We start from the raw sequence: 14,307 nt of genomic DNA, 5'->3' as shown, positions 1-14,307 counted from the left end.
TTGTTGATTTTAGTAACCAATTTCCTGAACATAACTAGTACTTTCTGTTCTGCATGGCCCTAAACTCCTCAGTTGTATTTGGGATCAATCCTTGGACTGCTTTTAAATATAATAGGATCACAAAATGCATCTAAAATTTACTGTTTTTTGTAAACGACTATGGCCTTCCTATGTGATCTCATTTGTCAACTCCTTTTTTTTTTCCTCATAGAGATGGGGGTCTCACTATGCTTGCCCAGGCTGGTCTCAAATTCCTGGCGTCAAGTGATTCCCCTGCCTGCCTCAGCCTCCCAAAGTGCAGGTATTGACAGGAATGAACCACGGTGTCCAGCCTGCAGTGTGCAGAAAGATAGATAAGGCTGGACTTGGTGACTCATGCTTGTAATCCCAGCACTTTGAGAAGCCGAGGTGGGTGGATCACTTGAGGTCGGGAGTTCGAGACCAGCCTGGCCAACATGAGGAAACCCCGTCTCTACTAAAAATACAAAATTAGCTGGATGTACTTGCTTCAACCCAGGAGGCAGAGGTTGCAGAGAGCAGAGATCATGCCACTGCACTGCAGCCTGGGCAACGGAGTGAGATTTGTCTCCAGAAAAAAAAAAAAGATAGATAAATGAAGCAGTAGGAATTTTAGCCCTTTACTTCTTCACTTAAATAAATCATACTGTACTTCTCTTTCTACCAAAGAGTAGTATAAAACCAGAAGGTATTTTAGTTAGTCATGTGTTGAATAGCTGGAAAGATTTTATTTCCTAGCCAGTTTTTGCCTTTTTAGGAAAAAAAGTTGACATCAGTTTCTGTGGTTAAGACTTTTTCAGATGCTGCCATTTGAGGCTTGTTTCATTTAGGTTGGATTTTATTCCTTTTTTCCCTCCCACAATTTATGTTGTGGGTTCGTTGGGGAAACCAGCAGTTTAGTGAAATAATTATGCATGTTTATGTCCATTAGAACTTGAGAGCATATATTATAAGAACTATTTCAAAATGTTTCCTACACCCAAAAGCTTGTTTTAGAATGTGTTCCGATTAAATCTAGGCTTGATCTGGTTACATGATGTGCTTAATATGTACATTATTTACAAAGAATATCTGATTTTGATGGTCAACTGAAGATGAGAAAGTAAATACCATATCTGTCTCTGCCACGTGTACTGAGTGATTTTGAAGCTATTTTGGGATATGCTCTTGGAGGCCCTTCTGTAGCTTTTTATAGTATATATAGAGCTGCTACTACTTTGTGTAACTGGGGAGTGGTGGGTTAGGACTCTTGGGCCCTGGCTCTCTTTTTTTTCCAATCTCCCAATTTATGGTTTTCTAAAAACATGAAGACCTGGGGTAAAATCAAAGGATGGAGGTGAGTAGGGGCCAGAATTCAAGGAATTTTATCATCTAGTTATTTTCTCATTCTTCTACTCTTGCGATTCATCCCTAAGATGAATATCTTAACTTTTTTCCTAGAAAAGGAAGACCAACCTCTTTTGTTCTGGTCACGGGTTAAAGGACTTCCCAAAGTGGGAGGCTTCATTATTGCCTCTTGAGCTTTTTAATGCTCTAAAAATGTTTTACTTTGAACCTAAAGAACATGTCAGTTTCTTACTTGCTCTTACATCACCATGATCAAAACAAAACAAAAAACTGGTCTTAAATTAAAATACTAGAGACATTATCTAAAATGGTCATGGGTTTAATTAACACATTTTGGGGAAGGATTTGATTTGTATTTACATCTTATGACTATTTCAGCGTAATCCTGTGCTGAGAGAGAAGTTGTTATTTTTAACATATGCGCTGTAGCTTGTGGACTGAAAGTTTAAGATATATTACTTTTCTTAGGTGAAGGCAGTCTAAATAAAATATTCTCATTTATTGTTTTTCATAGCTAAAAGCTGATTTAAATATGAACATTTTTCTGGTTAAAAATAAATATAAGTAGAAGTTAGTCTATGTTTCCCCATACCTGAGTGGATCGTTCTGTTTTCCTTCCATAATGTGCACATCCTGCCTTACAAATAACCCTGCTTTAATGATGTTAATGATGAAATTCTGAGTTTTATTTTCTTCTCTTTATAACATCAAATAGATTGAGAATTCAATAAATATTGATTGAACATCTGTTGTGCCAGGCAGTGTTCCAAATGCTGAGGATATATAGCAGTCCTTAAAACAGACTCAAATCTATCCTCTCATGGAGCTTAAATTCTGAACAAAGTAAGTGAGAAATGAGATTTGTTAGTAATGCTGTGGAGATAAAGCCAGGGGAGTGGGGATAAGGGAGTATGCAGGGTAGGGTGGAATGAGTTTGCAATTTCAGTTATGAGGGCGTCATTGAGAAAATTTGAAGATCTTTGGAGGCAAGGAAGCAAGCCATATGGATATTTTGGGGAAGAAGAGCAAGTGCAAAGCCCTTGAGGTCAGAGGGTGCCTGGCAGGTTGAAGACCTACTACAAGGAAACTAATTTTTGTCTGGAACAGAGAAGGTAGGGGATGGAGGAAGACTAGCTGAAGATGAGTCAGGGAGGTAGGTGGAGTTAGGGCATCACCTAGAGCCTCTTTTGGGGGCCCATTATAAGGACTATGACTTTTTTTTTTAAGGTGGAGTTTTGCTCTGGTTTCCCAGGCTGGCGTGCAATGGCATGATCTCGGCTCACCGCAACCTCTACCTCCTGAGTTCAAGCGATTTTCCTGCCTCAGCCTCCCGAGTAGCTAGGATTACAGGCATGTGCCACCACGCCCTGCTAGTTTCATATTTTTACTAGAGCCGGAGGTTTCTCCATGTTGGTCAGGCTGGTCTTGAACTCATGATTACAGGCGTGAGCCACTGCATCTGGGCTCAGGAGTATGACTTTTAAAGGGTCTGTGAATAATAGACCTGTGAGGGAGGTAGTGAGATCAGAAACAGGAAGAACAGGTTGGGAGGCTATTGTAGTTTTCCAGGTGAGAGCTGATGATTGCTTGGATCAGAGGTGTAGCAGTGGAACGTGAGAAACAGTCCAATCATGAGTAGATTCTGAATTTTTAAAAACCAATTTGCCAATCAGGTTAGATGTGTGTGGCATGTGAAGGAAAAGGTGGATCATTTGGAAGGATGGGTTTGCCAGTAACTGACATGGGGAAGACTATGGGAGGAGCAAAGGTTGGGGATAGGGACATCATGTTAAGTTTGGGATGCTTATTAGACATTCAAGAACATGTATCAAGCAGGCAGTTACAGAGGTAAGAGACACGATGAGGGAAGAGGTCGGGGCTGGATATGAATTAGGGAAGGCTTCAGCTTATAGAGTGTATTTAGTATTTAAATTCATTTCATTACATGAGATCACTGTGGAAATGTATAAACAGAGAGGAAGCTCTCGGACAGAGCCCCAGTGCACTTCAATATTGATGTTGGGAGATAGACAGGAACCAAGAAGGAAACTAAGGGAAGCTGCTGCTAGACAAGGAGGAGAGAGCCATGAGAATGTGATGATAGGAAGTTAGATAAAGCTTTGCAAAGAGGAAGGCAGACCAGCTGGTTAAGATGTTGCATTTAGGTCAAGTAAGATAAGATTAAGACATTTGATTTAACCTTGTGGAAATCACTAGTGACCTTAACAAACAAGTTAATGATAACTACAGTTTGATTGGAGGAGAAGGGAAATTGGAGACTGGCAATTACAGATCTCTTTGAAAGAGAAGCAAAGCAAGGGGCAGTAGCTGTTTGGGAGATTGGGTGTAAGGTAGTTTTCTCCCTTTATGGAGACATAACAGCATGTTTGGATGGTTTGGGGAAAGATCCAATAAAGAAGGGAGAACTGATAATTCAGGAGATGAAAGAGATGCTATTCAATGTCCTTGAATAGGTGAGAAGGAGATAAATAAGATCTAATCTATTGGCCTTAGCCAAAAGTATGTGACATTTTACCTATACAGGAAAAAGCCAGAGCATATGGGCACAGATGCAGGGAAATGTACAAATGCTACAGTGGGAACCGATGGAAGTATCTAACTTGTCATGAAATAGGCAGCGGGACATCAGCCACAAGTGAGGATGGGGATGGAGATGCTAGAGGTTTGAAGAGAGAAGAGAAAGAATGATATAATTAGGAGAGAAGGAGAATGGTGAAAAAGAGAACTAATGATGTGATTGTTGGGAGCATTAAGGGTTCCTCTGAAGTTAATTGTCAATTTTAGACTAATCAGCATTGTTGAATATATTTCTTTAGCCTTGTTTGGGTACCTAGGCTGCTTCTTATCTCCTTCCTTCAGTCCATTACATTTTTCAGAGGAAAGGTTTTCAGTGGATTTAAAAACTAATTTTAGGCCAGGTGCATTGGCCCATACCTGTAATCCCAGCACTTTGGGAAGCCGAGGTGGGAGGATCACTTGAGGCCAGGAGTTCAAGACCAGCATGGCCAACAGGGCAAAACCCTGTCTCTACTCAAAATACAAAAATTACATGGTGGGGCACACCTGTAATCCCAACTACTTAGGAGGTGGTGGTGGGAGGCTCACCTGGGCCCAGGAAGGTTGAGGCTGCAGTGAGCCAAGATCTTGCCACTGCACTCCAGCCTGAGTGACAGAGTGAGACCCTGTCTCAACAAACAACAACAAAACCCAAAACTCTGTCTTCTCGGAGACAGAGTTTTGCTCTTGTGGCCCAGGCTGGAGTGCAATGGCATGATCTCGGCTCACTGCAACCTCCGCCTCTTGTCTTCAAGCGATTCTCCTGCCTCAGCCTCTCGAGTAGCTGGGATTACAGGCATGCACCACTATGCCCATCTAATTTGGTATTTTTAGTAGAGATGGGGTTTCTCCATGTTGGTCAGGCAGGTCTTGAACTCCTGACCTCAGGTGATCTGCCTGCCTGAGCCTCCCGAAGTGCTGGGATTACAGGTGTGAGCTACTGCCACAGGCCAATTTTACTTTTTAAATAGCTTGGTTTTGGTCAAGTTTAGAGCAAGTTGCCTTACTTATGTAATCCTAGTATTACTTATTTTGACTTGAGTAAAAAATCAGTTTTATTAACCTAATTTTACTGTCAACATGTTTGTAGACATTTGTAGCCAAAATATATGATAATGTCATTGGTATTCACTTGCAGTTGCATTCAGCTGGTTGCAATTATTTAAATGGTGTTTTTTTTTGTTGTTTTTTTGTTTTTTTTTTGAATTTTGCCTTTTATAAGCTAAGTAAGTCCTGTTGGGAGATTGGAGAGGTTCTGTTATGCCTAGTTCCAAGAGATGAACTTTCTAATTTTCCTTTGGTGTCTAGCAAAATGACGTTTGTTTCATAAATGTCTTTGTTTTTCTGTCGTAGGAAACCCAGCGTTTGCTGGCAGAACCAGTTCCTGGCATCAAAGCAGAACCAGATGAGAGCAACGCCCGTTATTTTCATGTGGTCATTGCTGGCCCTCAGGATTCCCCCTTTGAGGGAGGGACTTTTAAACTTGAACTATTCCTTCCAGAAGAATACCCAATGGCAGCCCCTAAAGTACGTTTCATGACCAAAATTTATCATCCTAATGTAGACAAGTTGGGAAGAATATGTTTAGATATTTTGAAAGGTAAGTGTTGTCTTTATCAGCATATGCTATTCGTAAAATTTCTCCTTTTACTCCTATGCATTCTGTGTTTAGAATGTAAACATTATGCAAAGACCAAAGAGGTCTGTGGGAGGGAAATGAAGCAGTTCTGGACCTGTTTTTTCATGCTTTATCATACTGGGCCTGTTGCCTTCATAGATAAGTGGTCCCCAGCACTGCAGATCCGCACAGTTCTGCTATCGATCCAGGCCTTGTTAAGTGCTCCTAATCCAGATGATCCATTAGCAAATGATGTAGCGGAGCAGTGGAAGACCAACGAAGCCCAAGCCATAGAAACAGGTATCTAATACTCATTCTCCTTCACACCACTTCCACTTTTAAAAACAAATTTGTATTACCATTTAAACTTTTCTAAATGGCAAGGAAAAGAAATAAAAAAAAATACAATAAATGAGATCCTACTTATAGTATATAAATACCTCTTAACAAAATGGCCTGCTATGGGACCCCCCAAATTTAAAGACAACCTGTAATTGGGAGATCTCGGAGTCTTATAACTACACCTGGTTTAACAAATACTGAGTGTGTACCATTTGTCTAGTAATATGTAAAGAATACTGGAAACCGTTTGAACTGTTGTGGTAATCCTTTTGATTAAAGGATTTGGCTGTTTATGGCTAGAGAATTTGGAGTCAAGAAGCTTCTTCTGCTACAGATTTTAAATTAGTGGGGAGAATTGTGTATCCAGAAATGGACAACTTGACTCATCCTCCTGAATTTTCTAGAACTTCTGAATTTTATTGTAGTGTTTTGGTAATTGGACATACACAAAATCTTTCAGCCCTGATCCAATTTATAGAAAAAGACATGAATTTAAGAGATTACAGAGTGACCTTTCCATAATTAGTGTTTGTTTGCTGTTTATAGTTTGGAAAGTAGCATATTGAACTAAGTAAAATAATTGTATGTTTGTTTTTATCTACAGCTAGAGCATGGACTAGGCTATATGCCATGAATAATATTTAAACTGATCAGATCATCAAGTGTGCATCACTTCTCCTGTTCTGCCAAGACTTCTTCCTTTTTGTTTGCATTTAATGGACACAGTCTTAGAAACATTACAGAATAAAAAAGCCCAGACATCTTCAGTCCTTTGGTGATTAAATGCACATTAGCAAATCTATGTCTTGTCCTGATTCACTGTCGTAAAGCATGAGCAGAGGCTAGAAGTATCATCTGGATTGTTGTGAAAGGTTTAAAAGCAGCAGCCCCTTCCTGCTTTTACTCATTTCCCCCATCCTGGTTTAAGTATAAAGCACTGTGAATGAAGGTAGTTGTCAGGTTAGCTGCAGGGGTGTGGGTGTTTTTTTTTATTTTTTTGAGGGGGGAGATAGTTTTATTTTAATTTTATGGGCTCCTTTCCCCCTTTTATGGTGATCTAATTGCATTGGTTAAAAGCAGCTAACCAGTTATTTAGAATATGCTCTCTAGCCAAGTCTAACTTTATTTAGACGCTGTAGATGGACAAGCTTGATTGTTTGAACCAAAATGGGAACATTAAACAAACATCACAGCCCTCACTAATAACATTGTGACTTTGCTGTCAAGTATAGATTCCCCCCTTCGAAAAAAGCTTGTGACCATTTTGTATGGCTTGTCTGGAAACTTCTGTAAATCTTATGTTTTAGTAAAATATTTTTTGTTATTCTACTTTGCCTTTGTACAGTTTATTTTACTGTGTTTATTTCATTTTCCCAATGTGACAATCGTATTTTAAAATTAAAACTGATGGAGCATTCTGTCCTGGTCTTCACCATCTGACAATTCAAATGGTCTTCACCATTTGAATGGCAAGGGGTAGATTTTGCCAGTTTCTTTTCACTGATGCAGATTTATGTTAAGATAGTGTTGAATGGAGTATTTATAAACTGGCCCTGAGCATGCATAAAACATCAATATCTGACCTTTTTTAACCTCCTAGGAATTTGAAATAAATGTGTTTGTGTTGTCCGATTAGACGATCATTGGTGTCTTGCCACAATGTTTAAATATTACTGTACTGGAAAGTCACAGCAAAGAAAGCAGTTGTAACTGACATGTAGGACTTTCACAGTTGTGCCACATTTTTGCCTAAAATTTGGGTTATGACCTTTTTCTTGGTTCTTGTCTGAAAATTTCATCTGTAACCTTTGGTGTGTTATTAAGAAACACTGATCTGATAATCATTTGGGATTTGCTGAGGCATTTGTAAATCTTCCTTATAAACCTGCAGATCTCAAGTATCCAGCTTGCGTGTCATCAGAAAGGTTTATTCCTTTGAGAGCATCAAATCCTCAATCAATGATTCTTGCTTACATCCCTCTACTGTTTGCTATGGGAGCTCCTTTTATTCTTTAATTTGAAATTCAGTAATTTTTCTTCTTCATTGACAGAGTTCCTCCCCTCACAAAATTGTTCTTTAAGTCATAAATGTAGCCAGTCATAAATACATAAATGTTAACTTTCGAGTTGGAACTTTGTCTCTCGCAGTTTAAGGTAATGGATATTGTAGCCCATTTGAATTTTCTTCACTCTTATTCTCGTAATTCTGGAGTTTCTTCAGATTGTGGTGTATTGTGCTCCTATGTAAGATGAAGAATTAACTATTAAAATTACATTTTCAACATACAAAAGGTTTTGATGACTGGTAACTGGTATCCTTCCAAATAAATGCATTGCTTGGTAACAAACGTTAGCTTAATTCAGAATAAAATTGTTAACAACCCTAATATTATAAAATTGGAAAACTAGTAACAGTAGTTGTCATTTATGACAGTTCTTGGGTTGTTTAAAGGGTACATTTGACTACAGCTAGGAAAACTGAATCTCACTTTAAAAATGAACCACACGAAACTTAAAGAAATGAGATAGAGATCAACATTTACTGCCTATAGTATTGCTTGTGGTTATAGCTAGTATCACATAGTGATTTACAAGCCATGAAATTCCAGATTTAAATCTGTTGGACTACAAAAATATGTCTGAATGATGTCTGCTGAATTTGTGAGTTACAGAAGTACAGAAATAAGTCATTTTTATTTCAAATGCAGTGAATTTCTAATTTCATGGTATTATATCTTCTTCCTTTGCAGTTTTGATAAGAATCCCCCATTGCTTTGGTAAGACTTGCTTTCTCAACCAGTGGGATGAAACAAGTGCCAGTATGTTGACTGAGCCTTCTTAGGAATTAAGGGCCTCTGGGAGAGGCCAAGGCAGCAGTTGAAAACTGCAGCTTCACCTGGCCTTTGGGCCTGTTTTCTCTGGCCCACGCATTGTGGCTGGTTAAAACATTCTGAATTTGATGCCAACATTTTTAAAAATTGAGAGTTTCACATGAAAATCCAGAATTCTGTTAACTTGAAAGATCCGAAGATCTGGCAACAGTAGACCTGACCCACCTTTGTGCTTGGGACTTACTGAGAGGATCTGAGTAGCAGACATCCTGAGAACATGTCATTGTCTTCTTACCCTGTTACTCTCCAGTTGGCTAGAGTCCATTGTTAAGCCTTTGACTTTGTAACCCCTGAGCTGAAGGAAACAAATTATTCAACAGAAGTGTTTCATGTTTGCCTACTAGTTGGGGATGATTAGGTGGTAAGTGAAAGGCATGGAGCTTTCCTTTGGGGACCTTATACTCTAATGGGGAAGCGGTATAGACAAATAGGTGCAACTCTGCCATGGAAAAGGGAAGTACTTGGACAGGCTGTTTTGGATTCAGGCCAGATGGACATCTCCAGGCAGAGGGAACAGCAGCATCTGCAAAGTCCTGGGAGAGAAGAAAAGAATCTGAATATTGATAAGTGGCTTCCGAAAATCAACTGCCCAGGCCGGGCACAGTGGCTCATGCCTGTAATCCCAGCACTTTGGGAGACTGAGGCAGGAGGATCACTTGAGTCCAGGAGTCTATGACCAGTCTAGGTAATATAGTGGGACCTGGTGTCTTAAGAGAAAATTGCCCATTAAGAGGCTTTTCTGAAATCTTCAGGTGTTGATAGGAGCTTTATTTTATTATATTTTGTTTTTGACTTTCTTGATTTGTTGTCTACTTCGCTGTAATTTACTTCTGCTCTAGTTATCCTTTGTCCTCCAAGGGCTGTCTAGCAAGACCTTAGGTCTAAAATACAGTCTTGGTATTTGTCGGGAACTGGTTCTAGGACCTCCTTTGGGTATCCAAATCCACAGATGCTCAAGTGTCTGGAATAAAATGATGTAGTATTTGCATACAATCTACACAAATCCTTCCACATACTTTAATCTTTAGATTACATATAGTACCTATTATAATGTAAGTGCTATGTAAATAGTTACACTTGTTTAAGGAATAACAAAAATATACATGTTCATTACAGACACAGTGTTTTTTAGAATATTTTCTATCTGTGGTTGTTTGAACTCACAGAACCAGTGGATATGGAGGACTGATTGTATATAGAACTTTAGACCAAGAATGTACTTTACAATTTCAAAGAAGCACTTAAAAATAAGATTAAATACTAACCAATAGATAAAAGTCGCAGGTGCTATGGTTGTTTTATGGAGAATGGGGAAGGAAATCTGCTGTCCTACAAGACATTATAAACACAGTGACTTAAGTGGAACTAAATGCAATCATGGAAATGATAGGAATTGGCTTTTATTTTTCTATTGAATGGTTCAGGAACCGTTTTTTGGCTACTGTAGCCACATCTTTTTTGTTAGTTGCAGTAGCAATACGACCTTATCTAGAAAAGCTGGCCAAAAAAAGAAAATGTCATAATAGGATACCTAATTTATTGCTTTAAGAAAAATGTAATGTTTCACTTGAATAAGTACTTTTGGGCTCAGATATTTCATTTAGCTACTTGGCATGTCACTCATCTTAGTGAATTATATGAGGGTTTATGTTTTAAATAACAAAAAGCAAAACATGCTGACTGTAGTAATTTGAGAGAAGTGTAAATAATAAAAATCTGTAATCTACCACCTGGACTGGAAATACGTTGTTTTCTTAACTATACACTCACCCCTGCACGTCTCCATTTTATCATGGAAATTAGGTCTATTCCAAGAGTTGGCTTTGTGGTACTAATTGGGTAACTTCCCATTTGCTGCCATACTGGGAGCTGGACTAGAATTTTTCCTGTTAAGTGTGGAACCCAACATTGAGAGTTCGGGTTTCCCTGCCCCTTTCCAGTTTCATCTTTGCCACCCTTAAGCTGATATAATTTCATGTGTCATGTGGCACGGTCGTGTAGCGCTGGTAAGTGTATGAATGTAGATTTGATACTAAGCTGAGCCTCAACTACTGAACTGATCACGTGATTCCCGCACCCCCATTTCTGGTGGATTGTAGAAGCATATAGTATCTTCCTGAATGTGTAGGCCTTAAGTTTCTTGTAGCAGAGCATTTTATAGTGCTCATTAAGGAACGTTAACATTTTCTTTCTGCCAATCACCTGTATCTATGGGACAGAATGTTTTAGAAATTAGAAAACAATAACCCTGTTACCACTTAGAATAGCATATTTCCTTAAAAAAAAAAAAAAAGACTCCTGATCCATTCTTACCATATGACTGCTTTTGAAATAGTTCCATGATCTAGATTAGTGGATAGTGACAGTTCTTAAGTTTTATTGTAACCTAATGCTTTTACAGAGTCTTTGGGCTTAAGGTCAAGAGTACATATCAGATCCGGCAAAAGCGGCTTAGATGTGATAGGTTGGTTGCACTGGATTGAACTTGGTGCTGTTTCTCTTAGGTTTTAGCAGGATGCATTAGGAATGAGCAACCAAGTAGGGCCAAGTTTTTGCAATTCATGGTTTTTTTTTTCTTCCAAAAGTAAATATTTTGGCCTTTGTGGGCCATAGGTCTGTCTCAGCTACTCAGTTCTGCCATTGTAGTGAGAAAGCATCCATAGACGATTTGCAAACACATGGCCATGGTATTTTTTTAAAAACCACCTAAAACATTAAAACAATTTTAAACTTGTAGGCCATACAAACAGGCAGTGGGGTGGGATTTGGCCTGTAGGTTGTAGTTCTCTGACCTGCTCTTTTGGCACTGATTACTCACTGGTCATATCAGTTTACCAAAACATTATAAAAACCATATAGGCTTTTAACAACAAAATCTAAAATCTGTACAAGCTCATGTTAAGTGACTAAGCTTTTTCAGTGTATGCAAACGTGCATGAAACCAGTAATTCTGTCTAGTATTCTGCCTTTTCCAGTCACTTGAAAGGACTCTCCCTGTGGCAGCGTATCTCTTTGGTAACCACAAAGTATCCATGAAACAGATTGCCACCACGTAATCCCGTTTGAGTATTAAATTGGTACGAGTTTCATAAATCCTACAACATACATATCTGACCATATTTTGGTTGTGCAACATGTGTATTGACTAGATTCCCAGAAGTGGAACTGTTGGGTGAAAGGATATGTATGCAAATGTGATAAATACTACTCAGTAGCTCTCCAACAGGCTGTATCAGTTTCCACACTCAGATCCTTACCAGAATGTCATTTCTGAGGACTGTAATATTCCACTATATGGATATATTACAAGTTAACCATGATTTCTTTGCTACTGAGCATTTTATTTCCATGGCTTCATTCTAGTGCCTTGTCTTGGTATATAAATCTTTGTTCACATTCCTGTAGGTAAGTTGAATTCCTAGATTTACTTGGTCAACAGGCATGTTTCTTAAGGATAAATAATGATGGCTGAAAGAATTTCACTAAGGAATGAATTTGAGGAAAAGTTGAGAAAAGCAGGAAAAATTTACTTTCATTGTCTGATACTGATTAGCATCAGGAGGGTGGTGTCTACATATTTGGAGATGTTTTAGAAAAACGCATTAATATTAGACATAATAGTTTATTGAAATCATATCAAGATGGAAGAATGAAAGAATAATTCCCAGCTAGAAGACATTGAACCTTTGAGTAAAGTTTAGGTCTTTGGTATAATGTCTTACGAAGATAGGCCTTATTTAGCCGGTGGCACCAGTCAGGAAGGTATTAAAGTAGCACCCGAGATACCTAACTTTTCATCCTTTGTCCTAGAGCTCCATAAAACGTTGTGCTTTTGGTGGGGGAAATCACATCTTTATTTTTCGAGACATAGTCTTGCACTGTTGCCCAGGCTGGAGTGCAGTGGCGTGATCTTGGCTCACTGCAACCTTCACCTCCTGGGTTCTAGCAATTCTGTCTCAGCCTCCCGAGGGGCTGGGATTACACACGTGCCCCCACACCCAATTAATTTTTGTATTTTTACTAGAAATGGGGTTTTACCATGTTGGCCAGGCTGGCCTTGAACTCCTGACCTCGTGATTCACCCGGCTTGGCCTCCCAAAGTGCTGGGATTACAGGTGTGAGCCACCACGCCCAGCTGGAAAGCTCATCTTTAAATAAAATTGCATTGCTTTTGAAGATGGTACAAGCCTATACATAAAAGCTGTAAAACCTGATGTAAAAACACCAAGACAGGCCAGGCACAGTGCCTCTAATCTCAGCACTTTAGGAGGCCGAGGTGGGTGGATTACCAGGTCAGGTTCGAGACCAGCCTGACCAATATGGTGAAACCCTATCTCTACTAAAAATACAAAAAAATTAGCCAAGCATGGTGGCAGGCACCTGTAATCCCAGCTACTCAGGAGGCTAAGGCCGGAGAATCCCTTGAATCCAAGAGGCGGAGTTTGCACTGAGCTGAGATCGCACCACTGCACTCCAGCCCAGGTGACAATGTGAGACTCTATCTCAAAAAAACAAAAAAAAAACACAACAAGATAAATCACTTATCTCTACCCCACTATATTATAAGCTCTTTGAAAAGAGAAACTTGTGCTCTTATCACAAATACTAAGCATAAAGAAGATGCTTGTTATTAAACAGCAAATGCTTAAGATCTGTAAGGCAGACAAGGTTGCTTATGCCAGCAATTCTAGCACTTTGAGAAGGCTGAAGCTGGAGCACTGCTTAAGCCTGGGAGTTTGACACCAGCCTGGGCAACATAGCAAGACCCCATCTCTACCACCCTCCCCCAAATTAAAGAGTCCTACAGAGAATTCTTTATACTCCAATGTGAAGACAACATTAGAAAGGGCCAACTTTCTCATCCCCTCCAACTAACAAATGAATTGACATGAACAGGGCTTTTACATAAGGAATCTATAGTTGGGTCTTGGCTAACAGTATGTTTTAGGAAATGGCAGGATGGGGCAAGGGGTGCCTTAGCCAGTTATGCTTTTAAATGGAACTGCAATAATAATAACTCATTGAAATAATGACACAACTCCATAGGGGTGTGGAGAACAGCAATAAAGCCACCACATATTATACCTTTAGACAGGCAACAATAAGATGGAAAATATCCATCAGGAGAATACTGACATCTTAGTGGTAAGCTGTCCTTTTAACCCAGTAATTCCACTAGTAAGGCTCATACAAATGTACTGCTAGGAAGAGATAATGTATATGATCATCAATGGGAGAACAGTAAAGGTGTTACCGTGGAATTCCAGACAGGCTTTCACTTGGAGGGGGAATTCGGTTAGGTTGAGTATTTGAACACAGTTTAAACCACCCATGGTGAGCACGTAATATACTATGCACTGAAAGGTGTAAGTTTCCCCTGGGTGTTTATACATTTCAAAGTTAAAAGCATACATGTTACCCAAAGTTTCAGAAAGCTAGTTTGCAAATCTGTTTGAGTTCATTTTTTTTTTAAAGGCCATGACCATTTTTTCCATTTTTATTTGATGTTTCCAA

At 39.2% G+C, this 14,307-nt stretch overlaps 1 protein-coding gene across 2 annotated transcripts in view; it reads left to right on the top strand.

The window, feature by feature from the left end:
- The window catches only part of LOC100390645 (ubiquitin-conjugating enzyme E2 N), a 35,858-nt gene extending 25,336 nt beyond the window's left edge, over window positions 1–10,522 (top strand). The window contains exons 1-4 of one of the 2 annotated variants that reach the window (XM_078337067.1): window positions 1,238–1,354; window positions 5,296–5,542; window positions 5,720–5,860; window positions 6,507–10,522. In XM_078337067.1, the coding sequence (XP_078193193.1) occupies window positions 1,349–1,354; window positions 5,296–5,542; window positions 5,720–5,860; window positions 6,507–6,547 (435 nt within the window). In that variant the 5' untranslated portion in view covers window positions 1,238–1,348 and the 3' untranslated portion in view covers window positions 6,548–10,522. Of the gene's footprint in view, window positions 1–1,237; window positions 1,355–5,295; window positions 5,543–5,719; window positions 5,861–6,506 lie in introns of those variants that run through there. The other variant, XM_002752901.5, reaches the window with a different exon arrangement.
- The last annotated feature ends 3,785 nt before the right edge of the window (window positions 10,523–14,307 follow it).

The sequence above is a fragment of the Callithrix jacchus genome, chromosome 9, assembly GCF_049354715.1.
Source record: "Callithrix jacchus isolate 240 chromosome 9, calJac240_pri, whole genome shotgun sequence".
NCBI lineage: Eukaryota > Metazoa > Chordata > Mammalia > Primates > Cebidae > Callithrix > Callithrix jacchus.
This window is presented reverse-complemented; position numbering and strand designations above follow the sequence as displayed.